Source organism: Panthera uncia, assembly GCF_023721935.1.
Source record: "Panthera uncia isolate 11264 chromosome D3 unlocalized genomic scaffold, Puncia_PCG_1.0 HiC_scaffold_8, whole genome shotgun sequence".
NCBI classification, from domain to species: domain Eukaryota; kingdom Metazoa; phylum Chordata; class Mammalia; order Carnivora; family Felidae; genus Panthera; species Panthera uncia.
This window is the reverse complement of record NW_026057586.1, coordinates 84,758,980-84,784,572: the sequence shown is the minus strand read 5'-3', so window position 1 is coordinate 84,784,572 and position 25,593 is coordinate 84,758,980. Positions and strand designations below refer to the sequence as shown.

Below are 25,593 nucleotides of genomic sequence, written 5' to 3'. Positions count from 1 at the left end.
CCCCCCCCCCCCCCCCCCCCCCCCCCCCCCCCCCCCCCCCCCCGACCTGCACAGGACGAGGTCAGCCCACCCCTGGCTGCGCCAGCCTCCAAGATCCACGTGCTGCTCCTGCTGCTGCATGGAGGCACCATCCTGGACACGGGTGCCGGGGACCCCAGCTCCAAGCAGGGCGACGCCAACACCATCGCCACCGTGTTCGACACCGTCATGCGTGTGCACTACCCCAGCGCCCTGGGCCACCTCGCCATCCGCCTGGTGCCCTGCCCGCCCATCTGCTCTGATGCCTTTGCCCTCGTCTCCAAGTGAGTGCATAGGCCCCAGGCCACCTGGCCCTGAGGGTCAGGCTTCCCCCCTAGTGTCAGGACCCCCGTCTAGATGTCCAGACTTGGCCTCCAGCCCCTTCCGTCTGGAGGTGGCAAAACCTGTGCAGATGGCTGAGCTTACAGAGGAGACTAGCACTTGCCCTGTCTGACGTGGAAGATGCTGACCCGCCTCTGGGACAGAGGGCCTTACTCCCCCGCCCTGTTCCTCAAACTTCCAAGGCCTGGCCCACAAGTGACCCCGTGAGGTTTGCCGAGTCACAGCGGAGGCCCTCAGGTGGCAGGCAGCCCCAGCCCTGCTGCCCTGGCCGGGGAGAGGGGCCCACTGGGCCGAGCTGAGGCCTCCTGCTCTCTTCTGACCGGGCCCCCTCCCCCAGCCTTAGCCCCTACAGCCACGATGAAGGCTGTCTGTCCAGCAGCCAGGACCACATCCCCCTGGCCGCCCTGCCCCTGCTGGCCACCTCCTCACCCCAGTACCAGGAGGCGATTGCCACGGTGATTCAGCGGGCCAACCTTGCCTACGGGGACTTCATCAAGTCCCAGGAGGGCATGACCTTCAACGGGCAGGTGAGTCGTGGGATGAAGGAAGGGAAGACAGAAACCCTGCAGGGCAAGAGGTGGTGGCTCTCCCTGGCCAGCACCCCAGCAAACAGGGCGGGCACTCAGGCCTCTGGGGCCTCTCCCCCTGTAGATCTGCCTGATTGGGGACTGCGTCGGGGGCATCCTGGCCTTCGATGCCTTATGCTACAGCAATCAGCCAGTGTCTGAGAGTCAGAGCAGCAGCCGCCGGGGCAGCGTGGCCAGCATGCAGGTATCAGCTTCTCATGGCCCCCAGAGCAGGGGAACCCCAGGATAGAAACCGTGTCACCTTTAGCCCCAGACATCCCCCAGGGCTGCGGTAAAGGCAAGGGAAGGGCAGAGGTTTCCAGTACGGGTGCCCAAAGGTGGCTGGGTGGGTGCACGGGGCAGGTGAGCAGCTGTAGCAGGACCAAGCCTAGAGCACATGAGGCTCCGGCAGGTGTAAAGCAAGGTCTGCACCTCGCGGAGCTGGGGTCTGGTGCTGGAAGGTGTGGCAGGTGGCTCCTCTGAACTTCCCAGCAGGGGAGAGGATCCGACGTCCCTGGGGCACAGGAGCAAATGGCCTGGGTGGGCCGGGCAAGGCGGTGAGATCAGTGGGAGATCATGAAGATCCGGGTAGCCAGTTCAGGCAGGAATGAAGGCTGTTGGGACTTGGCCAGTGGGTTGGGGGGACAGTGGCACGACTAGGGGACAGGGCTTTCTCCTCTCCGGCGTGGGTGAGACGCTGGCCGGGCAGTGGCCAGTAGGCCCGGAGTCAGGAGGGAGGACGCTGAAGCAGGGCCCAGGCCAGCAGCCACCGGGCAGTGAGCCTGCATGGGGCTGTTCCAGGACACTGACCTGCTGTCCCCGGGCACCCTGGTCGATGCGGCACATGGCGGCAGTGGCAGCGGTGGCCTGGAGAGCAGCCGGCACCTGAGCCGCAGCAACATTGATATCCCCCGAAGCAACGGTGTCGAAGACCCCAAAAGACAGTTGCCCCGAAAGAGGAGTGACTCGTCCACCTATGAGCTGGACACCATCCAGCAGCACCAGGCCTTCCTGTCCAGGTGGGTGGGGCCGGTGGGACCCAAGGGTCAGACCGTGAGGCCCATGGCCTGGTGAGGAGGGGTGACTCCAAGAGGGAGGGACATCTCAGGTTTAAGGCTGTCAGCCAGGTCAGGCTGCTGGCCAACGTGAGGGTTGGGTGCCTCTGGGGTCTTGTACAAGCAAGGGCCATCTCGAGCCCAAGGGGACAGTTTGTCCAGGGGTGAAGCCCAGTCAGGGGGCAAAACCGACCAGGGACAGCTGTTCCAAAGGCAGTGGCATCCCTAGGGAGGTTGGGACCAGCTGTCACCAGAGGTGGCCACATCTGCGGGACAGCACAGGGGTCAAGGCTCGTTTGGGCCTGATGACCCCTGGGGGGCTTCCTTCGGGAGACCGAGCCACGCCCCTCCCCGCCCCCGTCTGCAGCCTCCACGCCAGCGTGCTGAGGAACGAGCCCGGCTCCCGCCACTCGAGCGGCTCCACCATGCTGGACGGCACAGGGGCCGCGGGGAAGTTTGACTTTGAGATCGCAGACCTCTTCCTGTTCGGGTGCCCGCTGGGGCTGGTCCTGGCCTTGAGGAAGACTGTCATCCCCGCCCTGGACGGTGAGAGCTCTGTAGGGGCAGGGCAGGGCAGGGGGTGCGTGAGCTGGGTTGAGGGTCTCAGCGGAGCCCCGGACAAGGCCATGGCCACGTCCCAGGCCCGTTCCTGCATCAGCCTGCCTCATTTCTGCCCTCCCCAGCATAGGCTCGCTGCTCCCCTTTGCTCCTACTCTAGCAGCTCAGTCTCCAGCCTCCAGCCCCTGGCCCCTGCTGTTTAATCTTCAAGGCACCTCTGGGAGCTGAGGTCCAGAAGTGAAAGGGCTGCCCCACGATCAGATAGGGACGGACCCAGTCTCCGGGGCCCAAGATCTTCCCCTAAGGAAGAGATCCTCCCGGGTGCCTGGCTTCCCGGTTTCAGAAGGGCCGCAAGCACGCTGCTCCAGAGCCCCTCCTCATGGCTGCGGGGACAGGGAAGAGTGACTTACTGGCCGAGCAGCCTATCAGAGCAAGGATCCCTGCACTGTATGCCCCAGGGGTCAGCCAGTGTGGCCAGGGAGCCCTGACATCCTTAAGGGAGAGGAGACTTGCAGGGCTCGTGTTACGTCCCCAGGTCACAGAGGGGTCAACCGGGGCTCAGAAGGGTGTAGACGCTTGCCCAAGAGCAAGTAAGCACTGGCTTATATATATGTAAGTGGACAGAGACTTAGGAACAGTGACATGGCAACGTTATCTGTAATCGGGAAAACCAGAACCATTGTAACGGTTTGTCCATGGAGGGGGCTGCAGCCGTTAAAGGGTCGGGTAGGACTCGCAGTGCTGGAATGAAGAACGCCAACATTTTTGTGTCAAATGGGGGGTGGAGGGGAGCTCGAAGACGATATAGCACCTGTAACTGTGTGTGTGTGTGTGTGTGTGTGTGTGTTTAAAAGTGAGACATCTACTCGTGGGGTAGCAGCCCCACCTCACAGCCAGGGCTGCATCCACTCCGCTCAGTTCAAGGACACCTGGTTAATAAACGGTCAGACCCCAAATCGAGAGACATGCTTTTGGATGCTTCCGGACCCCCCACCCCTCGTGCTGCGGACCCCGGCCTCCTTAGGGCTCTGCGATCCCACCCCCGCCCTCCCCAGTTTTCCAGCTGCGGCCAGCCTGCCAGCAAGTCTATAACCTCTTCCACCCCGCGGACCCGTCGGCCTCCCGCCTGGAGCCGCTGCTGGAGCGGAGGTTCCACGCCCTGCCGCCTTTCAGCATCCCCCGCTACCAGCGCTACCCGCTGGGGGACGGCTGCTCCACGCTGCTGGGTGAGACCCGCGGGGGGCCTGGGCCCTGGGCGGGGCGCTCCTGGGGCCCCTGCCGGGTGGGAAGTCACAGCCTGCGCTGAGCTCCTCGGAAGCTGGGTCCCCGGTATACCAGGTGGCGGGGGGGATTAGCCCCACACACCCCAGCCAGGGAGGGACGACGTGGCCTCACAGGTCAGGGCCTCACCCCAGGTGCCAGGAGGCAGACTGGGACCCAGATTCCCACCCTGTTGCCCAAGACAGAGCTGGGGACCTGGAGGGACCGTGTGAGAACCCATCGTGGCAGTGGCTGGCGAGGGGGCACAGGGATGGGAAGGGGCTGCAGAGTGGGTCTGAGCAGGGGACGTGTGTGAAGGCAGCCCATCGCCCGCTCCCGACCCTCCCCGAGAAGGCCCCATCCCCCCGCCCCGCCCTCGAGCGTGTCCTGTCACGTCCTGGTCTTGAAGGAGCCCCACGTGTCTGTCGGAGGAGTACGTCTGGACTGCCCACGAGAGTGTCTGTTGTTGTCCCGTCTGTTCTCTCCCGTCTGCCTCCAGTTGAGACAGTGCAGAGAAACCCCGAGCTGGTCCTAGAGGGTGGGCCCCTGGCCCCTCTCCCCCCAGGAGACGGCTTCCTGGAAACCAGTATCCCCGTTCCCGCGCTCACCTGCCAAGACGGGCCCCGCCCGAGCCCGGACTGTGCTGAGTGTGTGTAACACCCCCATTCGTGGTGGCGTCTGCTTCGCTGGCTGACTGCTGGTCCCCAGGGGCTTTCCCATGCCCTCCTTGGCCACTTGGAGCCTGTGGGACCCTAGTGGCATCCCACAGAGACCAGACAGGACAAGTCTTAAGGATCAGGTCCCGGCCCCTCCTCCCTAGGCTCCTGGGAGCCTCGGGGCCCAGAGAGGGGACCGGCTCTCCCAGGGACACCTGGCACGGGCGTCAGTCCAAGGGCTCTGTCTCCCATTCGTGAGGCTGGTGGGGGCAGCTAGGAGATGGGGTGGAACCTTGAGCCTCATCCCACCTGCTCCCCAGGAGAAACCTCTGGTCCTGGGGAGGGTTTGATTCTCAGGGTCCCACTCCTTACCTTCCCTGAGGGAGTCCCCATCTGCATGTGAGTTCTCTAGCTGAGCCCCGCTCTCCCTGCTCTGCCCTGCCCTCAGCCCAGGGCCCAGGTGAACCCTCAGCACCTGCCTCTGTTCCCAGACACACACGCAGGGCTGGCTCAGCGTGGCCCGTGCGGGAGACGTGCAGGGGTGTTGCCTCATCCTCAGTGCCCGGCATTGGGTGCCCCTGGGAGACCACTCGGGCCCCTGTTGCAAGTGCCCCTCAAACCCAGCTGCAGGGGGCCGCGGGTCACACCTGGCCGGGCAGAGCCCGGGAGGCTGGGAGGGCTGGACGAGATCAGGAGCTGTGTATTGGGTAAGAAGCGTGGCCAGGGGGGGCTTGAGCCTGGCTGCCTTGCCTCCCTACCTGTTGTGTGTCTGTGTCGGTCCGTCTGTCCGTCCCTGCCCCGGCTCCGTACCCTGCCCTGTCAGCCCCGAGCGGTCAGGCCCCGGCATGCTTGGGCCTGCCCTCACTGCCAGTCGTGCTCAGATGCCACCGTTCGTCTGCAGTGGGAGGGGTTGGCCTTGCCCGCCCAGCCCAGGGCACAGCGGGCCCTGCCTCCCACTGCTCAGGGCGCCGGGGGTGGGGGTGGGGGTGCTGAGCTGGAGGAGGAGTGCCTGTCTTACCCCCTGGCCTCTCTGGTCCCTGTCCACCCACAGCGGACGCACTCCAGACCCACAGCACAGTCTTTCAAGAGCACGCAGCCCCCTCCTCGCCCGGCACAGCCCCCGCCACCCGAGGCTTCCGCCGAGCCAGTGAGATCAGCATTGCCAGCCAGGTGTCGGGCATGGCCGAGAGCTACACGGCATCCAGCATTGCCCAGAGTGAGTGCAGCAGCACCCAGGGCCTGCGCTCCCCGGGCCCTCCCCTCTGTCATAGCAGGGGTCTGCACCCTTCCCGCCCCCGGCCCCACCCCGAGATAGCGGGCAGTGCCTGGCCGGCAGTCACCAGGGATGCCGCTGAACGCCCACAACAATCCCAAATGTCCGTAGCGGACTCGAGGGAGGGGGGATGGCCGGGGCAGCCCAGCGGGGCCAAGTCCAGGCGGCACGAGATGGGCGGTACCATCCAGGCAGCTGGGAGGCGACGGGCCCGGGAAGAGGGGTCCTCACCCCAGAGGGCCCGGTGCTCCCGGAGGAGGAAGCTGTGGGCTGTTTCTGGACAAGCAAACAGAACCAGATAACCAGAGGGGCAGCTGAGGGGAGCTGGAGAGGCGCGATCTCGCTGCGGCCGCTCCTTTGCTGCTCCTGCCCATCTCAGAAGCTTCTCAGCAGCTGGAAGTGGAGCCCAGGTCACCCCCTCTCAGTTCGCCAGGGCCAGCCGCCCACTCTGTCCTCCTCGACTGCCTGCCTGCCTGCCTGCCTGCCTGCCCTGCTCAGGGGCGCCTGAGCTGAGGCTGGCGTGGGCGTCCTTCTGTGAGGAGGGAGCCTGGCACTCTTCCCGGTGTCCTTCCTGGTGGGCCCGGCGTGGCTGACCCCTTCCTCGTTGTTCTCGCTTCTCAGAGGCCCCAGGGTCGCTCAGCCATACCCCCAGCGTCAGGCGCCTGTCTCTGCTCGCCCTGCCCCCCCCACCCCCCTCTACCCTGGGCCCCCACCCACAGGCCCAGCAGGGGAGCCCCAGCCCGGAGTGGGCCCCCCACCTCCCCGACTTGGACATCAGAGAAGGTACCGGGCGTCACATGGCCTCCGCCCACACACGCTCGCCTCTAACTGGGGTCACTCACCATTTCCAAGCACATCTCACCGCCAGGCCCTACGCTCTGTGGCCTAACCCGAGAGCTAGAGGCTTGGGCTGGGAGCACTCAGGTCTGGGGAGGACGTAGAGGGGTTGACTGGGGGAGTGATGGCCAAGGGACTGCCTGCCTGTCCCATGTGGCAGGCCGCAGGCAGAACTCACAAGAGCCCTGACCCCCATCAGGCACCACTTACCAAGTGTCTGTGTGAACCTAGCAGAAAGGCATCTGATAACCCTTTTCTGGAGCTAGGGGGTTTCCCAGCCCCGAATGGGGGCCAGGACTCACGCCCAGACCGTGAAGCTCAGCCTGCGGCTCACGGCAGGCCTTGCCTCGGGGTTCACCTCTGCAAAGTCTGTCACCAGCCTGAGGCCTGCAGGGCACATGGTGGGGGGGAGGGGCAGGAGAGCCTGGAGAGGACAGCAGCAGGGCCCAGGGCAGGGGGTCAACAGGATCAGCGACAGGGCCAGGGATAGACCTATCTCCAGACTGGGATTGTCCCCAGCCCCCTAACTCCACATGCTCCTCCCCCACCCCCGCACCCGGGGCCTTCTGGCTGCTTGTGCACCGTCCTGGAGTCCTGCACCTTCCCTGCTCCCCTCTGTCACCCAGCCAGGGGGGGAGGAGGCTCGCTGTGGCTGCACCCCTTTCCCTGGTCAGAGGAGGGTCTAGTCTTTGGGCTGAGCCAAGCCTGCGGGGCCTGGGAACCTCCTGAGGTCCAGCCCGGTCAAGGATCCCTCCTGGCAGTTGCAGCCAAGTGGTGGGGCCAGAAGCGGATCGACTACGCCCTGTACTGCCCTGACGCACTGACAGCCTTCCCCACCGTGGCCCTGCCCCACCTCTTCCACGCCAGCTACTGGGAGTCAACAGATGTAGTCTCCTTCCTGCTGAGACAGGTATCCTGGGGCCCACCGCTAGGAGCAGTAGGGCCTTGCAAGTAGGACCAGATGACGCCACCGCTGACATGGCCCCATTTCATAGATGCGGGGGGGGGGGGGGGGGTGCTCCCATCAGACCCCAGAGCAAGCAGGATGGAGGAACCCTCGCAGACACGGGGATGGGGTGGCTGTTACTGAACATTCGTGAGACATGTGAATCTGGGGAGGACCAGGAGGCAGACCGTAGTGGGTTGAATAGTGCCCCCCGGGCCCCTCACAGGCTCCTGCGTTTCTGGTTCCTGAGTCTGCCCCATGGCCTGCTTCTTCCCTCCCAGGTCATGAGGCATGACAATTCCAGCATCTTGGAGCTGGACGGCAAAGAGGTTTCCGTGTTCACCCCCTCCAAGCCGAGAGAAAAGTGGCAGCGCAAGAGGACCCACGTGAAGCTGCGGGTGAGGAGGCCTCTGGGGGTCCAGGCCCCAAGGCTGTTGTCCTGTTAGATCCTCGAAAGAAGACACCATATCACAGATGAGGAAACCAAGTCGCAGAGAAGCGTGCTGTGTTACTTAATCCTCAGTCCATGAGGTTGGAGCTGTTGCCCCATTTATAGACAGGGATGTGCCAAGGCCGTGTAGGGCAGGTGGCTGAGCTGGACTCGAACCTGGGCCATCTTGCTTTAAGCCCGTGCCCACCCACCAGGCCCAGGAGATCCCAGCCACCCCTCCATCCCCTACCCTGACCCAGCCTCGCTCCTCCCGTCCCCAGAACGTGACCGCCAACCACCGGATCAATGACGCAGTCGCCAACGAGGACGGCCCGCAGGTTCTGACGGGCCGGTTCATGTATGGGCCCCTGGACATGGTCACCCTGACTGGGGAGAAGGTAAGGACGTGGGGAGGTGGCGGGAGCCCCTACCCTCGCCTCCCTCTGGCTGGGGAGGCCAAGGGCCCAGCCCCTTCGTGACCAGCCTGCCCGGCCCCCAGGTGGATGTGCACATCATGATGCAGCCGCCCTCGGGCGAGTGGCTGTACCTAGACACGCTGGTGACCAACAGCAGCGGGCGGGTGTCCTACACCATCCCAGAGACCCACCGCCTGGGCGTGGGTGTCTACCCCATCAAGATGGTGGTCAGGTACGTGCCTCTGGGGGGCGAGCAGGCCAGGCCGGCCACCTCTGGGGCAGGAAGAAGAGGGTCTGGAGGGTTCTGATGAGCTCCCCCTCCCAGGGGCGACCACACGTTTGCCGACAGCTACATCACCGTGCTGCCCAAGGGCACGGAGTTCGTGGTCTTCAGTATCGATGGCTCCTTTGCTGCCAGCGTGTCCATCATGGGCAGCGACCCAAAAGTGCGGGCCGGGGCCGTGGACGTGGTGCGGTGAGTGACGCCCAAGGGCACGGTGGGTGGGCTCAGGGGCAGGAAGCTCCTGGAGGCCAAGTTGGGGAGGGCTCTGGGCACCCGAGCAGGGGCTCACGGAGTCAGCACCACCAGCAGCTCGCCGGGTGACCTCTTAATGTTGATGTCTCAGTTCCTCACCTGAGAAGTGGGGCTCCCGACCAGACCGGTTGTACTTGCCACAGAGGGCGTCAGACCGCGTGACCTGTGTGACCGTCCTCGTGGCTGTTACTATTTCTGCTGAGCCCAGAGATGCAGTGTCCTGCGGCTGGGCAAGGAGGCAGGGTGGCCCGGGAGGGAAGACCGGGCGGCCGTGGGACACCCAGTCCTGCCCCTCGTCGCCAGGCACTGGCAGGACCTGGGCTACCTCATCATCTACGTGACTGGCCGGCCTGACATGCAGAAGCAGCGGGTGGTGGCGTGGCTGGCCCAGCACAACTTCCCCCACGGCGTGGTGTCCTTCTGTGACGGCCTGGTGCACGACCCGCTGAGGCACAAAGCCAACTTCCTGAAGCTGCTCATCTCCGAGGTGGGTCCCAGGGGACGGGGCGGGCGGACGGGGGCGGACGGGGCGGACAGGGAGGCGGCGGGGCGGCGGCGGGGCGGGGGCGGGGCTGGGTGGGAGAGCCGGGCCACGCCCACACGTCTCGCCCACAGCTGCACCTGCGCGTGCACGCGGCCTACGGCTCCACCAAGGACGTGGCGGTCTACAGCTCCATCAGCCTGTCCCCCATGCAGATCTACATCGTCGGCCGGCCCACCAAGAAGCTGCAGCAGCAGTGCCAGGTGGGTGGGCAAGTCGTGGGGGGCAGCGCGGGCGGGCGGGGGCGGGCGGCCCCGACGGCCCACCTCGTGACGGCCGTCTTCCTCACCGCCCTCCTCTGCAGTTCATCACGGACGGCTACGCGGCGCACCTCGCCCAGCTCAAGTACAACCACCGGGCGCGGCCAGCCCGCAATGCGGCCACCCGCATGGCACTGCGAAAAGGCAGCTTTGGCCTGCCTGGCCAGGGGGACTTCCTGCGCTCCCGGAACCACCTGCTCCGCACCATCTCGGCCCAGCCCAGCGGGCCCGGCCACCGGCAGGAGCGGACACAGAACCAGGCGGACGTCGAGCAGCGGGGACAACGCAGCATGAGCGTAGCGGCCGGCTGTTGGGGCCGCACCATGGCCGGCCGGCTTGAGCCAGGGGCAGCCGCGGGCCCCAAGTAGGACACCGTTAGCGAGGCCTTGTGGTCTCCGTGGTGCTAGGCCAGGGCGGCCAGCCCCGCCAGGAGGCCCGGCCTGGGCACACAATGTCGGCTGGAGACAAGCTTGTCCCAGGGCCTGGCGGAGGACATAGGCCGTGCCACACAGACCTCCCAGCCCTGCCTCATGTCCTAGGGTCTGAGGGGTTCCAGCTTGCAGGAAAACCTGTCCCAGGATGACAGAGGGACCAGGACTCCCCACGTGGACTGGCCCGAAAGGCACTCCCAGACACTTGCCCTGCATTGACCTCCCAGCATCCTGGGCCCAGGCCCCGCCTGCCACCTCCCATCCACTAGCTCACCCTGACCCCCAGGTCCCCTCCCACTTGGTAGCAACTCCGATGGGGGACAGCCTGCTTCTTGTTAACTCTAGTTACTCAACTGTTCAACCTCACTGGTCTTGCACTGATTTTTGAGAGTGGAGACCCATTACCGTCTCCTGTGGCTACAGACCCGTTGACATGCATGAAAATCCAACGTTTGCTGATCTGGGACCTATTGCCACACAGAAGGCTCCAGGGTGGCAAATCCTTGTGCAAGCAGGAAGAGAAAGGCCATATCTTAATTTCTGCAGCTCCGCCTGGCTCGCCAACGCTGTGGCAGCCCCGGATCCCTACCCATCTGTCCACCTGCCCCACCTGGAACCCAGTCTGGCAGCGAGGCTGGTGAGGCCCAGAGTCGGCTCCCGAGAAGCCACGCCTCGGGCTCCTGGGCCTGGCCAGGCCCGGCCTCCTCTTCCACTCCTCGGCTGCCATCAGTCAAGGCCACGTGCCTCGGCTCTCCTGCGTTTCTACACCTTTCTACTTATCCAATCTGATTTCTATGAGGTTTTTTTAAATGAGCAATCCTTGGCTGCTTCCTTTTCTTAACTCTTTCAGTACCAAGCGCAGCCCCTCCACATGAAAACACCCAGCACTGTGATGGAGTCCAGCCTGGTTCTGGGTCCCGGGGCCCTGACCCCTGCCCACGCAGTGAGGTGTGGGGTCCCTGCCTCACCTGACCCCCATTAATTCCACTGAATTTCTACTCTGGGGTGAATGGGCACACACTTAAGTTTTTTTAATGCCAATTCCGTTTTGATGCCGAATCTAAGAAGCCACAGTTTGCTTCGTTAGCTTAAGGGCGGGCAGCCACGACTTCATTCCCCACCTGTCAAGGACCACGATGTCCTGCACGCTGGGTCTGAGCATCAGCCCTCCCTCCCCAGAACCGACCACGATCTCAGCTATGGCGCTCGGCTCCGGGCGGCGCTTCGACTGCTCCTCTGCCTTCTTCTACAAGGCGGGGGAGCCTGCCTGGCCAGGCTCCCACTCTGAGAAGCTGCTGCCAACCTGGATACGGCCTCAGGGCCCCATAGGCTGGGATGGGGAGGCACGCAGATTGATGTTCACATTTTCCCGTGTGTAGATATGTACAGCCAAAGGGTTGTGTAAATGTTCTGCAAAAGTGGGTCTATACAGAGTGAAAGCTATTTATTTTGTGCAGAGAAAAATTTCTGGAGGAATAGGACCTTCAGGGTTTGTTCATATTTAAGATGTAGCTTTTTGTTTTTGTTTCAGGCGTTCTGTATAAAGCAACGATTATTTTATGGACCAAGTTTTAATGTAAGTGTTGCAATGAAAGTGCAATATCTGACCCCCACTCTGCTCCCCGGCGGGAAATCGCTTGGCCCGACAATCACAGCCCCAGTGGGGGGCCCCTGTGGCCAGTGCCTCCTTCTCTGTCGGTCCCATCTCACCCCATCTTGCCTACTGCCTCGGTGACCAGCCATCTGGAGAAGCACCTGGAAGAGCCTTGGGCCCACCTGCAATACAGGCTGGGAGGCCTCCTGGCCCGGGGAGGCCATGTGGGCAGTGGGCTCGGCCTCTCCCAGGGGGCAGCTCCCCCAGGCTCCGCACTTCCCGCCTGCCTGCCCAGCCGCCAGCCATGCCAAGGACAACAGCAATAGTCCCCTGGGCCTCTCCCAGTGGCCCTTAGCCATAGATGGTGAGATGGGCAGCCCCCCCTCCCCGTTGACATCTCTCTTCTATATCCAGGTCTGCTTCCTGCCTCCCTTAAGATTCCTTTTGGCACATTCTCCTCTTAAGGAAGCACCAGTTTTTCAGAAACTAAGAGAGGGAGGGCAGAGTCCTTTAAAAATACCAAAAATGTTTACAGTGTTGGGTGCTGAGCTGCAGGGCTCAGGCCCGACCAGTCGTAACCAAAGGGTGAGGCAGGCCTTGCTGACTGCCACCCCCACCCCAGGCCTGTTAGAGTAGAAGCCTTAGTCCCACTCCCAACCCCACACTGAGCCTCCGCCCACCACCCCAGATCCAACCGCCTGCCTTCTCTTTGATTTCTAAAGACGGATTCAGCAGAGACCCCACCCCCAACTTTCCCAGCTCTTTATGAGCTGCCCCTCTACCACCCCACTCCCCACGCCCCCCCCCCCCCACACCCCACCTCGTTAGTTTTCTCGTCTCGGCCCCTCCTGTCTCTCTGTCTGGGCCGTGTGTGAGCCGTGTCCTGACTCGCCCCATCCGCCCTTGCTTTCCCTGCACCTTTGGGCCCGAGTGTGCTCTGTATACAGTGTCGTTGTCTGTTACACCAATTAAAGAAGCAGGAAGGCTTCCTTCTGGGTCTCTTTACTGCACCAGCAACCACAGAGCACAGGGTGGGGAGGGGATCTGGGGTGGGGGCACGGCCTGTCCCAGAGCTAAAGCTGTGGTGGGGAGAGGATGTCCTTCCCAATCAACAGTGCCTGCTACGCTGACTGTAACACCAGTACACTTATGCAAGCCTTCCCCTGCACCGGGCCTCCTCCCAGCCCCTTCCTGGGCATGAACTCGGTTCATCCTCACAGCAGCCCAGCCAGGTGGATGCTGAAAGCCTCTCTGCTCTACAGAGGTCACAGCTAGTAACGTGGGCCCGGATTCCCACCCCGGCGGCCCGGCCCCAGCACCAGGACTCTGAGCAGTTGTCATCTGCAGAATAAACAGTGCAGGAAGCAGCCTCCCTCCAAATCGGAGGGGACGGGGTTTAAAAGCCACGTCTCTGGGTTCGGGATTCAGCTGAGGGTCAGGGTCAGGGTCTGGTCTAAGCAGGCTGACCGGAGGATGAGCAGAGCAAAGGTGGCTGGTCTTCACGAACGTCAGGGTACACCCCACCTTCCCCCCAAAAGTCCTATAGGCCTCCTTTGTCCTCTGGAAGTTGGGTAGCAACCTTCCCTCCCTTCAGCACAAAAAGCCAACCTAACAAAGTTTCCAACCAGGGAACATTTAATATTTGGGAAGTGACGCTCTTGCAGGAGGAGATGAGGCCAGTGACCCCGTCCTCACCCCCGGCATCTGAGAGGAGGCCGGGCCAGAGGCCAGTCTGCAGGAGGAAAGGCAAACAGCACCCACTGGGCTTCCTGCTGCCCACTCTGAAGCCAGTCTCCAGGCCACGCCACCGGCACTTAGCCAGCAGGGCCCTCAGGGCAACAGCCCCGCTCGCATCTGGAAAGCCAGGCCATCCCCTCGGGTAGCTTGCTGGAGAAGAAAGCGCATGGGAGGAGACCCATCAGAAACAGAGCTGGGCGTGGACCCCGGGCAAAGGGGTGACACAAACCTTGTTGATCTCTCGGTGTCGTTCCTTAGTTACGATTTCCTCTAAGACCTCGCCATCTCCCTTAATGAGCCTGGGGGAGGAGGGGAGAGGAGGCTGAGCCTCTTAATGCCAGAGCAACAGAACCAGACCCACCTGGCAAAGAGATGCCAGGGCGCAGGCCCCTGCTACCCTGAGCGGGTGGAACACAGATGCTCCCACCTCTCCCTCTCTCCCACCCTTGGGATAGTGATAAAGGCAGCTGGGTAGGGTCTGCCACCAGACCGGCCAACTGGCTCTTTGAGACCTTCCTCAAGGCCCTTCCAGCCCCTGTAAGTGCTTGCTCTGGGCAATAGGGAGGAACAGCCTAAAAACTCCCAGAAATGAGTTAACTGCCCTTCTCCCGTCTTTGGCTTTTTAGCGCAGCAGCCGTCGCCCCTCCTCCTGAGAGTGCAGAGTGTGTGGGGCTGAGCTTTGCCAAGCGCTCCCACCTGGTGCGTCCTGTCTCCGGGTCCACCACCTTGCGGATGACACTCTGCCGAGCATCCCACTCCTCCTTGGTCATGGGCTTCATGGCCTGGATGCGGGACTTCTGTTCATCCGTCAGGACTGCGAGGGGAGTTGGCAGGGAGTCGGCAGCTGGGTCTCAGGGAGGGGGCCCTTCCCCTCCTGCACACTGGGAGGCACCATACCTGGGCCGTCCTCTTCCTCCTCGGCTGATCGGTGCCACTGGTCCAGCGAGGGTCCCGGCAGAGCCTCCCCCTGCTGTACCTTTGTCTTCTCCTTGCCTTTCTTCTTCAGCTTCTTCTTCCTTTTCTTCTTCTTCTTCTTCTTCCTCTTCTTGTCCTTGTGCTTCCCCCGCTTCTTCCGGCCACCACTGGAGGAAGAGGAGGAGGACGAAGAGGAAGAAGAGCTAGAAGAACTGGAAGAAGAGGAGGAGGAGCTGGATCGTGGTCTCCTCCGGGCCTTGTGCTTGCTTCTCTCTGTGATGCAGGGAGAAGGTGAGGCTGGAAGGCCAGGAGGGGAAGAGGTAAACCTTTATCCCCTGGCTCTGGCCTGTGGCAGGCTTAGGGGGACTACTGAGGGGTGAGACCCTCCAGGCCGGGCTTTCCAGCCAGAGCAGGGATCAGCACTCCCTGGAGAGGCACTTTCTGGGCTTCACCCTGTCACTGTTTGACCAGGAGCAGGGCAGCCAGGCCACTATCTCAAGTCCTGCTGCTCAAAAAGCGCCATTACGTGCTCCCTTCAATCCTTACACAACGGGCTGGCCCAGCCCCTAGAATCTGAAGGTCTTTCGATCTGGATACGGAGGTCCTACATTCTGCACTCCTCTGACCACTGCTCACAGCCATGCAGGGACGCCCGCCCGGGCCTGCCCGCAGCTTCCTCCCTGAAGTTCCCACACCCCTTTCCCATTCCCTCCGGTCCTCACCCTCCGCCCCAGAGGAGATGGTGCTGGCCTTGTGGTCTTGGGATCTAGAAGCCGAGCAGCTCTTCGGGACATCCTTACTGCTCTTCTTCCTTCTCTTTTCGGACCCTCGCCCCCGGGACCGGCTTCGACTCCTCGAGCGCTTGCGAGAGCTGACGTGAGCCATAGCGCCGCGGGCTGGAGACGGGGAGACACGCTCAAACTGAGGCTCACAGAGCCGATCCCCAGACTGGGCTCCACGGGCGGCTCTTCTCGGGGCCTGGCTCTCGAGGGCCCACTACCCATCGCCACCCGGGGCAGGGACTTGAGGGGGTCCGCGGCCACCGCACGATCCTCACCCACCCCGACCCCCGGGGACCTCAGGTCCTGCGCCGACTCCCGGATCCTCTACCCCTTTAAGGGCTCGCCCCCGCCGGGCCGCTCCACGCCTGCGCACCGGCGCTCTGGCGCCCCTAGGAGCGGCCGCGGTCCCCGGCTGCCAGGTGCGTTCCGAATCCCTCCCCGCGCGCTCCTGTCCTCCACCCGCGCGGCCTCCGCCGCCTCGCAGCCTTGGGGAAGGTCCCCGCAGCTGCTCCGTTCCTTCCTCAACCGCCCATCGGGCGGGACCATCCGACCCGCGCCACGCCTTCGCGTGAGGAAGCGGCGGCGAGCCGACTTCCGGCCTGGGCAGTGCTCCCAGAGGCCGTCCGGCTGGGAAGCGAGGCGCTGCCTCCTTTAGCCCCGAAGCCCCAGGTTCCGCTTCCAGGGCTCCGGGAGAAACGGTGTGGCTCGCCCACCTCCGGAAGAGGGAAGCAGGGGATCCAGGCTTCGGCCGTGCTCCCCGCTCTTCTCAGACCGCCCTTCTCCAGCCTCCCTGAAGACCCAGGGAGGGAGGCGACCCGACCGTGCGCCTCTTTCCTCCTCGAGATGCCCGCCGTCCTGTCCACCCTGGCAGGCCGGGGGACACCCTAGTCATTCCAGCGTCCCCACCTGGTAATAGAGGTCGCGAACAAATAGCCATAGGGGCCGGAGAGATCGTGACAGTGAGCCAGGAAGGGACCCCTGTGAGGGAATGCGCCACGAGCCTGTCCAGCGTGAGCAGCAGCGGAGGCTCTGCTCCAGCTGATTTCTCCAGTGTGGGCTGGGGCCTGGTGTTCCAGACCTTCCCACCTTCCCCCGCGAGGCCGGAACTCAAGATTTCCGTATGGGAACCCCTGGGTTTTCAGGTGTACAGCCCAAACCCATCACAGCTGCACTCTTCAGCCAACTTGGGGGCGGCCAAGTTGCAAGTTTTTCAAGAACAACAGCAAACATGGAGGGCTGTTATAAAGCACTTTATATACATTAAATCGTTTCACTCTCACAACAGCTTTCCGAGATAGGTACTTCCCAGATAAGGAAAAGTAAAGCACGAAGAGGCCAAGGGGCTTACTTGCAGCCACACAGCTGGAAGCAGCAGGATCAGAATTTGAACCCAGGCAGTCTGGCTCCAGAGTCCCTGCTCTTAACCCCTCTGTGGAAAGCGCCCGACACCAAACTAGAAGTTGCTATCGATGGCTCACCCAGACCCCCTTCACAGACAGATGCACTCACCCAGGCTGTGGTGTCTCCTAACTCATACCTGTACTCTTCTCTGGAAGGTTCCCTGGGCCACTGGGAACCACCACCTCCCCACCCACCCCGCCAGCCCGGCCTTGACAGACCTGTGAGCCAATAACCGATGCAGGGGGCAAACTGCTACATTCACGCTCTAGGACGCTTGGTGGGATTGGGCTGAAGCTAGGTGTCCTCTGAAACCACATCTTGGCCCAGCTCCTTCCTGTCCTGTCCTGTCCTTCCCTCACGCCCTTCTCCAGAAGGTATTCCCTCAACAAACCACCTGCACAGGAATCCTCGTCTCAGGCTCTGGTTCTAACACACCTGACCTAAACCAACGTGTCTGCTGAGAGAATGACTCCGAGGCTTGTGTGTCCTTTTGAACCAAGAAGTGCCTGAGGGCTGCAGGGAGTTTATTCTTGCCCTGCCCAACCCGAGGTGGCAGAGCCCTGCCATGCCACCCCGACACTGGCCCCAACCAGACTCAGGTCAGTGCGCACGCATCCACCGTGGTGGGCTCCTCACGAGTGAAGCCGTCGCCGAAGCCATCGTCGTCCACCAGCTCAGGTTTCCGGCAGCACATGGGGCACAGGCGGTTGCGCACAGCAGAGGCCCGGAGCCAGACGACAAGGTTCCAGCGCTCGCCAGTGCCTAGGGGCCGGGCCCCGTGCAGCTGGCCACCCCGGTGCAGGATGCCCCGGCCCACCACGTGTGCCACCTCCAGGGGCCTGGCCAGGGCTGAAGGTGCCTGCAGACAGCGGAGCTCAGGCCTGGGCACTCCCGGCTGCCCCAGGCCCTGCCCCCCGGGTCACACACACTAACCTGGAAGAGGTCCCCGAAGTACAGGGCGCCCCCCGTGAAGGCCTTGCCAAGGGCCACGTTGAGGGTGAGTTCGGCATTATCATAGTGGCAGCCTAGCTCACGGTCCTGGCCCGGTGCATATTTGACCACAAAGGCACGGTGGCTGTCGAGCCAGCCCCCACCGCAGTCTGGGTACAGCAGGGCCATCAGTGGCTGCAGGAAGCGTTCCCGCAGCGGAGTCACCAGCGGCTCATCCAGGCCTAGCTCGTGCAGCAACACCTGGGAGGGGGATCCTGGGAGTCGGCAGGGAAACCGGTGGGGGCCTCACCCTGGGTCCCTGCGGGGAGTCTCTTCCTAGGGACAGCAGCGCTTTGCAGATATCGATGGGCTTAACTTCAAGATAACCCGACCGTGACCTCATCTTACAGACTGGGAGACCAAGACCAACGGGACCCAACAGCTCTTCTCTCGCACTGCAGCTACGGCTCCCCAGCCCCGGCTCCCTGCCGCCTCGGGCCCCCCGGAGGGAGCCGCACCTACCCCATAGTTGTTCATGGTGTTGGGTCTTCCCTTGGGCATGTCCGAGTGCTCGAAGTGCTCCAGCTCCTCCAGCAGGGCCTGGCAGAATGGCGCTGTAAAGACCGGCAGCCGGTAGATACGCTTCTCCCCTGCGGAAGGAGGGACAGTCTGTTGGCTGGGAGCTTCCGTGTGGGTTCCAGTCTCCTTGCGAGCCGTGAGCCTGGGCACGTCTTTTCACTTCCCTCAGCCTCAGTTTCCTCATCTGTACGATGGTGATAACGCAGGTACTCACTTCTCAGGGCTGTTGTGACCATTAATGACATAATGCGTGGGCAGCAGAGGGGCCTATTCTCGGGTCCCCTTATTTGTCCCTGGAGCCTCTCCTCCTGCTGCCGCAGGTGTCCACAGCCTAGCCATCAGACTCAGATGTGGGTTCTGGTGAGACCCAGAGGTGGGAAGGGATTAGCCCAATGACCCCCCAGCAGGCCAGTGATGGAGCCCAGCAGGGATCACAGGGCCAGTGCCAAGCTTTCTCTGCACCCCATCCCATGAGCCACCAACACTTGTACCCCAACTGAAGTGCCTCCTGGAGCCTCTGTTCCCCACACAGGAAGGCTGAGGGGGGCTGCTCTTTCTTGCCGGGTCCTGGTAGGGAGAGGCCAGGCTCTGAACGGAAATGCAAACATTTCTTGGCAGATGCACCAACACCCTGGGGCGCACGGCTGGTGTGCCCCCACACTTTTGGCCAACTCACAGCCGACAGCCTTCACCCAGACAACCGTTACACGATCTCCGCTGTTGGGGAGTGGATGGGAATGAGGAGGGATGCCCCCGGGCTGGGAGGGGATGTTTCATTCACACTCCACCCTGTGCCTCACAACAGAGCACGGGCTTGATAAGGGGAGCAACATCTTGCACCTATCTCCCCAAAGGATCCCCTAGGCCTAGGAATAACCGTAACTGTAAGACTGAGGAAACCTCTAGATGCTATGCACCCAGCCCTTTACGCATGTGACCTCACTTAATCACACTTTAGCAGATGGGTATTACTATCGCTCCCGTTTCACAGATGATGAAACTGAGGCAGAGGGCTTAAGGAACTCGGAAGGGCCAGACTTCCTGCTAGGGTTAGCCCACGGGAGATCCCAGCAGGAGACTCAAAGGCCAGAGAGATGCGGCATTTCTGAGTTGGGCATGGCTTTGTGCTTCTGCTCGAGGCCACAGCTGCTTCCTGGCAGCTGCTTCCCGCCCCTCTCCCACAGCTCCCGGTCGTGGCGGGCTCAAGACACTCACTCTTGCCCACTTCTCCAGGTCTAGGGATAAGGAACTGTCTGCTCCCCACCCCCCTCACCCCCAGGGAGAGGGGGGAGGGGGGTGGTCCTGTGTCAGCTGTCCCTTCGTTAAGTTCTTCAGTCACCCCCATTCGAGTGTGCCAGCTGGCTCATACCTGACACAGGCAGGTGGGCAAGTGAGTAAGTGACTACAGATGCCCTGCTCCCGGCGGGTCCCACCAGCCCTTCTAGCTCCTGCTGGCTTAGATTCTGGAGGCAGACATGGTAGGTGGAGGGACCCCACCCCTTAGTCCTAGTCCTACCGGGTGATGGGGCCAGGGTCTCACCAGACACTGTCTCCAGCCGCTGGAGAAGGCCTTCAAGGTCTGCACCCGGCGATGTGCTGTACTCGGCTGCGGCCAAAAACTCAGGGGCCAGGGCCTCATCCTGGGGGCAAAACACCGGCTGTGGGGCAGACGGCCTCCGGTGCCGGCTGCCTCCACCTCCTTCCAGTAACCTGCCTCCTTCCAGTACCTGCAGCGTGTTGTAGATGTGAGGCCGCACCGGGTGGTAGGAGCGTGCGATGAGGGCTTTCCTGGCGGCCGCCTCCTGCCCCAGCCGCTGCCGCCGTTCCACCTCCTCCTCGAGCTGGGGATGGCACAGGGCCTGGTCATCCAGATGGGGCCGCCCATCACCCCCCAAGGTCATTGTACAGAGGAGGAAACTGAGGCTCAGGAAGGCCAGAGCAGGACCTGGGCTGACAGCCCAGTCTCCCTACACGCCTGACTCGATCAGGGTAAACTGCAGGTGCCAAGCCGCTGGCTGAACGCAACTCCTTCTAGTAGGGGCCCATGCCGCTCGGGGTTGCACCACTCAGGGCCTGGCAGGGATGAGAGCCCCTCCCCATACCTCAGCCAGCTGGGCCCCCGAGGGAGGGGAATGGAATCCCAGCCAGTCCTGTGTTCCAGAGGCTGCGGAGGGCTCGCCTAGGAAGTTTCCCGTTACTAAGCCTCCGATGGAGGAGGAGGTGGAAGGTGGAGCAGCCCCGGCACCAGCCAAAGGGGGTGGGTGGACAGACGAAGAGCCGGGAGCCAGAGCCGGGCGGTCCCGGGGGGGATCTCAACTCCACCTGCTGTGACACCTCGGGCCAGTAATTCCCTCTTTAAGCAAAAGGGTCTCGTCTCAGGGGGGCGTGGGGTAGACGACCTGGCATTTGCCACTTTCTCTTTTTCTGGTGTCAGGACACAGATACTGCGGTGAGTGGACACGGGAAGGACCCCCCCCCCCCAAACTGCTGACACAACCTAAAGAGGAAGGGCTAGGCTGGGTGTGGAGGGGGTCCGCGAGGGTGGGGAGCGTTACCTCTGCTAATAGCTGCTGGAAGTCTTGGGGGCTGACACATCCTCGGCTGCGCAGGATCTGAGAGCAGAAAGTCCAGGGAGCTCAACTGTGTGACCTTGCGAGTAAGTCACTTAACGCCTCTGAGCCTCAGTTTCCCCAGGTTAAGATGCAGACGAGAGCCTGGACCTCACAGGATCATTGTGAGGATGAAATTCGATAAGCACGCAAAACAGACAGCACCGAGAGCGCGCCGAGCCTGGCCCTGCCCTCAGCACTTTACCTGCATGTTCCACTCATTCATTCATTCCTTACGACAACCTCACTAAAGAGACACTATTATCCCCCTTTAAGGTGAAGAAAGCGAGGCACCCAGAGATTAAGTCATTCTTGTTGTCACATCTGAACACCCGGGCAAAGCACAAGACCTGGGGGACGAAGGCCCCTCCTCCGCCACCCCTCCCCCATCACCCCGCCCCGCCCATTTCTCCGCAGAGCCACTGGGGGCCACTCACCGGGCCATAGTCCCGGCGAAGCTGCTCCTCGCCCCGGAAGCGCACGTGGAGCCGGTAGCGCGCCACGTACAAGTTCTCCGAGCAGAAGCAGGCGCAGCGGCAGAAGCGCCTCGGGCCCCCAGCCGTCGCCACGGTGAAGAGGCGAGCGTCGCCCCGCAGGGTTCCGTAGGGGCACTTCCGGCACGCCCCCGACGGGGGTGGGGGCGCGGCGGTGGCACGGGAGGCAAGGGTCCGTTCTGAGTTCGCAAGTGCAGAAGAGGACGAAGACTCCGCGCCAGAAAACGGGTCTGCAATGGGGAAAGACGCTCCGGGGCCGGACTGGGGCGAGCAGCCTCGGCGGACAGAGCGTGTGGTCTTCTCGTTCCGCCTCACAGTTCCCCCATCCACGACGTGGGGATTAATCACCCCACTTTACAGATAGGCAAACTGAGCCGCACCTTCACAGGCCGGGGACAAGTCGGGACTTGGAACCGCAAGACGTTTTGCTTCAACGCTGCCTTCCTTTTCTGCTCGGAGCTTTTGAAGAGGCGGCCAACGCCAGGAGGACAGGAGTTCTGGGGTCCGGTCTCGTTCTCTCCCAACTATCCAGTTCTGTGCGTCTGAACTCGGGTTTCGCATTCTGCCCGGGTCCCTACCCGGCACTCCTCGAGCCTCCGCCACGGTCTCCAGATTCGCTGCTGACGGCCCCGGGATGTGTTTTCTCGAAAACGCTCCGTCCGGCGTGACTTCCGGTGGCTCCTCCTAGGGATACAAATGTGGGCGGGGATCGGGGTGTGGTCTGCTGGCGGCCACACCCCTCACGACCGGCTCCCAGTGGTGCTGTGCACCGCTGCTGTGTGAGATGAGTGTGTTTTTCTTTTAGAGTGTGCGCCCCTACCTCGGGGACACCCATCGTAGCTCCTACGTACTTGTCTGGGAGGCCCCCATCTTGGTCCTCGGTTCACCCCCCAAGCCCAGAGCCGCAAAGCCCCGGGAAGAAGCGTGGATGGCAGCCCTGTGACTGGGGGAGGAAGTCGTGTCCCCTGCAACAGATCTCGTCCCCTGTCCTAGAGTTCCCTCCCTGGCTCAGCGTGGTGTGGGGAGGCCTGGGCCTCAAGACTCCAGCCCTCACCCCAGATACGCAGATGACCACAAATGATAACTCCTGTTGGCCGAGCCTCCACCTTACCTGCTTCCATCCCTACGGCAAACCTTTGAGCGAGGTACTGTCTTACCATTGTTACAGATGGGGAAACTGAGGCTCAGAGAGGGGCGGTGACCTGCCCCAGGGTTCACAACGGGAGTCCTCTGAGTGGTTGGTTTCTGAAGGATTTCCGATCTTCTCTTTGTGCTTGTTGGCATTTCTTTTCTTTTCTTTCTTTTCTCTTTTCTCTTATCTTAAATGTTTATTTGTGAGAGAGAGAGTGCACGCACAAGCTGGGAAGGAGCAGAGAGAGAAAAGGACAGAGGATCTGAAGGAGGCTCCAGCTCACCACTCGGGAGATCGTGACCTGAGCCGCCCAGGTGCCCCATCATTTATTTTCTTGATGCTTTCCTTTCCTTCAGATGTACAGTCGGGTTTACACCCACGCACTCACACTGGCAGTGAGACACGTACACACTCATGCACACCCTTACATGCTCACGTATGCTAACACACATTCACACACCGTCACAAATACGCTTGTACCAGTGACACACTCACACATCCACTCACCCTCACTCACACACACAAAACACCTCACGTACGGTCACAGCCGCACACTCACACATCCGGCACGCTCACTCACACTCACAGACAGCACAGCCCCTGGTTCCTCTCAGCTCTGTGGCAAATCGACCCCTGATGCCTGCCAGTGGCTCCTACCAGAGCTCCTACCAAGGGAGACGGGAGAACTTCACGTCCTGTGAAGTATGGTGCCAGGCTGCCTTCCCCGGCCGTCTCCAGCAGCATGTTCGGGGGTCCAGGGCTCCAGCCAGCACCTTGGGGGGCTGGGGGAAGGCTTCTGCTCTCAGGGCAACAGCCTGATTGGTTTTCACACTGGCTGGCCAGGGGAGGGGCGGGGGGCAGGACCACCCCAAGTGTGGGAGGTTGGCCTGTGTCAGGAAGTGTGTTTTGACTGACAGATAAGGTCCCTCCCCTTCTGAAACTCAGTCAAGGTGGGGGGGGGGGGGGGGGGGAGGAACAGGAGCAAGCAAAGAAACAAATACATGGTCAAGGTATTTTCATTCAGCCGTAAGTGCAAGGAAGACAAGCTAGGTGATGGGATGGAGAGTGCCTGCAGGTGACCGCCTTACACAGGGAGGCCGGAGAACGCCTCCCCAGGAGTGACATTTTAGCCCAGCCCCAACTGCTGCAGCAAGATCTGGCAGGAAAGGGTTCTAGGCAGGGGGACTAAAAATGTAAATCCCCTCCCGTGGGATGAACTTGCCATGCTGGGAGAACAGCAAGGCATAGAAGAGGGCAAGTCATACGGAATGAGGCCAGGGTGACATTCGGGCCAAATTACTGGGCGTAAGATACCACGGTTAACACTTTGGATTTTACTCTACACGCAAAGGGAAGCTGCTTAATCCTTGTTACCAACCTTATGAGGCAGAAACTATCCGCATTTTACAGAAGTGGAAAACGAAGGTCAGAGAGGTTAAATGACCCAAGGTCATTCAAGGTGACACAGTTCATAAGTTGTAGGGTCTGGAATGGAACAGGAGTCTGATCCTGCCAGGTTGTTCCTAAACGTATGGCCAGGTCTGCCTTTCCCCTCCTCCGGCATGAAATCTAGGTCACTGGGCCTCAAGGATCTGAGGACCCGGGGACCCAGCCCAAGCCTCCTGAAGGTACTAGGCTTCCCCAAGGGGGAAATCCCCCTGGAGGTCTGCTTCCAGGAGTGTGTTTGTGTGTGGGGTTGTGTACATATGTATATGTACATGTATATATGCATGTTGCACATATGTATATATGTATGTGTCTGTGCACGTTCTTTTGAATTCATAGAGAGCATGCTATAAAAAAAAGGCACATCTTAAGTGTACCATTTGGTAAATTTTTACAAACTAGACACACACAGGTAACCAGCATCCAGACCCAACGACAGAACATTCCAGCCTGCAGAAGCCCCCACCATATCCCTGCTCACTCCGGACTAATCATCACCCTGACTCCTAAGAACAAAGATTAGTCTTGCCTCTTGCTGAATTTGATACAAATAAAATCATGTAGTATGTATTATTTTGTATAGTGCTTCTCTCACTTGGCATTCTTTTTTTTTTTTTTTTTTTAATTTTTAAAAGTCTGTTTATTTTGAGACAGAGAGTACGGGCACAAGCACAGGGGAGGGAGAGAGAGAGAGAGAGAGAGAGAGAGAGAGAGAGAGAGAGAGAGAGAGAGAGAGAGAGAGAGACACCCACGCCCTCTGTGCTCTTAGTGCCGACCCCGATGCGGGGTTCAAACCCACAAACCATGAGATCATGACCTGAGCTGAAATCGAGAGTGAGACGCTTAACCGACTGAGCCCCCCCCAGGCGCCCCTCTCACTCAGCATTCTGTTCTTGAGATTCACGGGTGTTGTGTGTAGCCGGAGACAGTTTATGCTTTTTTGTGGCTCCTTAATATTCCACAGGGTGACCCCTCCATCCATTGAGCCATTCTGCAGTCGAGGGACATTGGTATTGTTTCCAGTTTGGAGATGTCATGAATAAAGGTGCTACGAACACTGTAAATTTTTTCACTGCAGTAAAATATACATAAAATTTACCATGTTAACCATCTTTTAGTAGACTTTACTTTTTAGAGCACTCTTAGGTTCACAGCAAAATTGAGTGGAAAGTGCAGAGATTTGCCATATGCCCCATGTCCCCCCAGCCTATCCCCCAGTGTCAGCACCCCTCACCAGAGTGGTACATTTGTTACAGTAGACGAAGTCACACTGACACGGCATTGTTACCCAAAGCCCATAGTTTATGTTAGGATTCACTCTTGAAATTGTACATCCATGGCTATTGACAATGTATAACAACACGTATCTACCATCACGGTATCATACAGAATAGTTTCACCGCCCTCAGAATCCTCTGTGCTCTGCTGTTCAGCCCTCCCCACTCCCTAACCCCTGGCAACCACTGATCCTTTTACTGTCTCCATCGTTTTGTCTTTTCCAGAATGTTATGCCTTTTCAGATTGGCCTCTTTCACTTAGTAATAGGCATTTATGTTCCCTCCATGTCTTTCCGTGGCTTGAGAACGGAGTGATACTGTATTATCTGGATGTACCACGGTCATCCATCCACCTACCGAAGGACATTTTGCTTGCTTCCAAGCTTTGGCAATTACGAATAAAGTGGCTATAAACATCCATTTGCGGGCTTTTATGTGGACATGAGTTTTCAATTCATTTGGGTAAATATCTAGGGGCACGTTTGCTGAATCGTACAGTAAGAGTATGTTTAGTTTTATAAGAAACCACCAAACTCTTCAAAAGTAACTACTGTTTTGCATTCCCACCAGCAA

At 60.9% G+C, this 25,593-nt stretch overlaps 3 protein-coding genes across 16 annotated transcripts in view; 1 reads left to right on the top strand and 2 right to left on the bottom strand.

Moving 5' to 3' along the window:
• PITPNM2 (phosphatidylinositol transfer protein membrane associated 2) overlaps nucleotides 1-12,707 on the top strand; it is a 115,446-nt gene extending 102,739 nt beyond the window's left edge. For 4 of the 10 annotated variants that reach the window (XM_049619455.1, XM_049619458.1, XM_049619457.1 and 1 more), the window contains 17 exons: nucleotides 55-302; nucleotides 698-887; nucleotides 1,012-1,131; nucleotides 1,728-1,945; nucleotides 2,349-2,527; nucleotides 3,595-3,765; nucleotides 4,299-4,448; nucleotides 5,507-5,671; nucleotides 6,350-6,511; nucleotides 7,327-7,475; nucleotides 7,793-7,909; nucleotides 8,223-8,339; nucleotides 8,441-8,589; nucleotides 8,683-8,832; nucleotides 9,196-9,379; nucleotides 9,508-9,636; nucleotides 9,738-12,707. In XM_049619455.1, the coding sequence (XP_049475412.1) occupies nucleotides 55-302; nucleotides 698-887; nucleotides 1,012-1,131; nucleotides 1,728-1,945; nucleotides 2,349-2,527; nucleotides 3,595-3,765; nucleotides 4,299-4,448; nucleotides 5,507-5,671; nucleotides 6,350-6,511; nucleotides 7,327-7,475; nucleotides 7,793-7,909; nucleotides 8,223-8,339; nucleotides 8,441-8,589; nucleotides 8,683-8,832; nucleotides 9,196-9,379; nucleotides 9,508-9,636; nucleotides 9,738-10,061 (2,922 nt within the window). In that variant the 3' untranslated portion in view covers nucleotides 10,062-12,707. The remainder of the gene's footprint in view (nucleotides 1-54; nucleotides 303-697; nucleotides 888-1,011; nucleotides 1,132-1,727; nucleotides 1,946-2,348; nucleotides 2,528-3,594; nucleotides 3,766-4,298; nucleotides 4,449-5,506; nucleotides 5,672-6,349; nucleotides 6,512-7,326; nucleotides 7,476-7,792; nucleotides 7,910-8,222; nucleotides 8,340-8,440; nucleotides 8,590-8,682; nucleotides 8,833-9,195; nucleotides 9,380-9,507; nucleotides 9,637-9,737) is intronic. The other 6 variants (XM_049619459.1, XM_049619461.1, XM_049619460.1 and 3 more) reach the window with 3 other exon arrangements.
• Nucleotides 12,692-15,757, bottom strand: ARL6IP4 (ADP ribosylation factor like GTPase 6 interacting protein 4). 5 transcript variants are annotated; one of them, XM_049619466.1, is made up of 6 exons: nucleotides 15,432-15,757; nucleotides 15,093-15,266; nucleotides 14,353-14,667; nucleotides 14,152-14,269; nucleotides 13,685-13,754; nucleotides 12,692-13,605 (listed from the first exon to the last, which is right to left on the bottom strand). In XM_049619466.1, the coding sequence occupies exons 2-6, from the start codon at nucleotides 15,253-15,255 to the stop codon at nucleotides 13,549-13,551; spliced, it is 723 nt and encodes a 240-aa protein (XP_049475423.1). In that variant the 5' UTR covers nucleotides 15,256-15,266; nucleotides 15,432-15,757; the 3' UTR covers nucleotides 12,692-13,548. The 5 variants fall into 5 exon arrangements, with proteins under 5 accessions (XP_049475423.1, XP_049475424.1, XP_049475425.1 ...); XM_049619467.1 differs by having other exon boundaries at nucleotides 15,448-15,757; XM_049619468.1 differs by having other exon boundaries at nucleotides 15,481-15,757.
• Nucleotides 15,758-16,386: 629 nt separating this feature from the next.
• On the bottom strand, nucleotides 16,387-22,000 carry OGFOD2 (2-oxoglutarate and iron dependent oxygenase domain containing 2). The gene is made up of 9 exons (XM_049619587.1): nucleotides 21,986-22,000; nucleotides 21,744-21,849; nucleotides 21,109-21,521; nucleotides 20,618-20,674; nucleotides 19,790-19,903; nucleotides 19,603-19,702; nucleotides 18,006-18,133; nucleotides 17,487-17,744; nucleotides 16,387-17,412 (listed from the first exon to the last, which is right to left on the bottom strand). The coding sequence occupies exons 1-9, from the start codon at nucleotides 21,998-22,000 to the stop codon at nucleotides 17,149-17,151; spliced, it is 1,455 nt and encodes a 484-aa protein (XP_049475544.1). The 3' UTR covers nucleotides 16,387-17,148.
• Nucleotides 22,001-25,593: the final 3,593 nt, after the last annotated feature.

Coding starts and splice junctions, on each gene's coding strand:
- OGFOD2 (XM_049619587.1), bottom strand. Junction 19,703..19,789: donor ACATCTACAACACGCTGCAG/GTACTGGAAGGA, acceptor TTTTGCCCCCAG/GATGAGGCCCTGGCCCCTGA. Junction 18,134..19,602: donor GCGGCTGGAGACAGTGTCTG/GTGAGACCCTGG, acceptor CTCCTTCCGCAG/GGGAGAAGCGTATCTACCGG.
- ARL6IP4 (XM_049619466.1), bottom strand. CDS start 15,255: ATGGCTCACGTCAGCTCTCGCAAGCGCTCGAGGAGTCGAAGCCGGTCC. Junction 14,668..15,092: donor CATCTCCTCTGGGGCGGAGG/GTGAGGACCGGA, acceptor CTGGCCTTCCAG/CCTCACCTTCTCCCTGCATC. Junction 13,606..13,684: donor GACACCGAGAGATCAACAAG/GTTTGTGTCACC, acceptor TTTCTTCTCCAG/CAAGCTACCCGAGGGGATGG.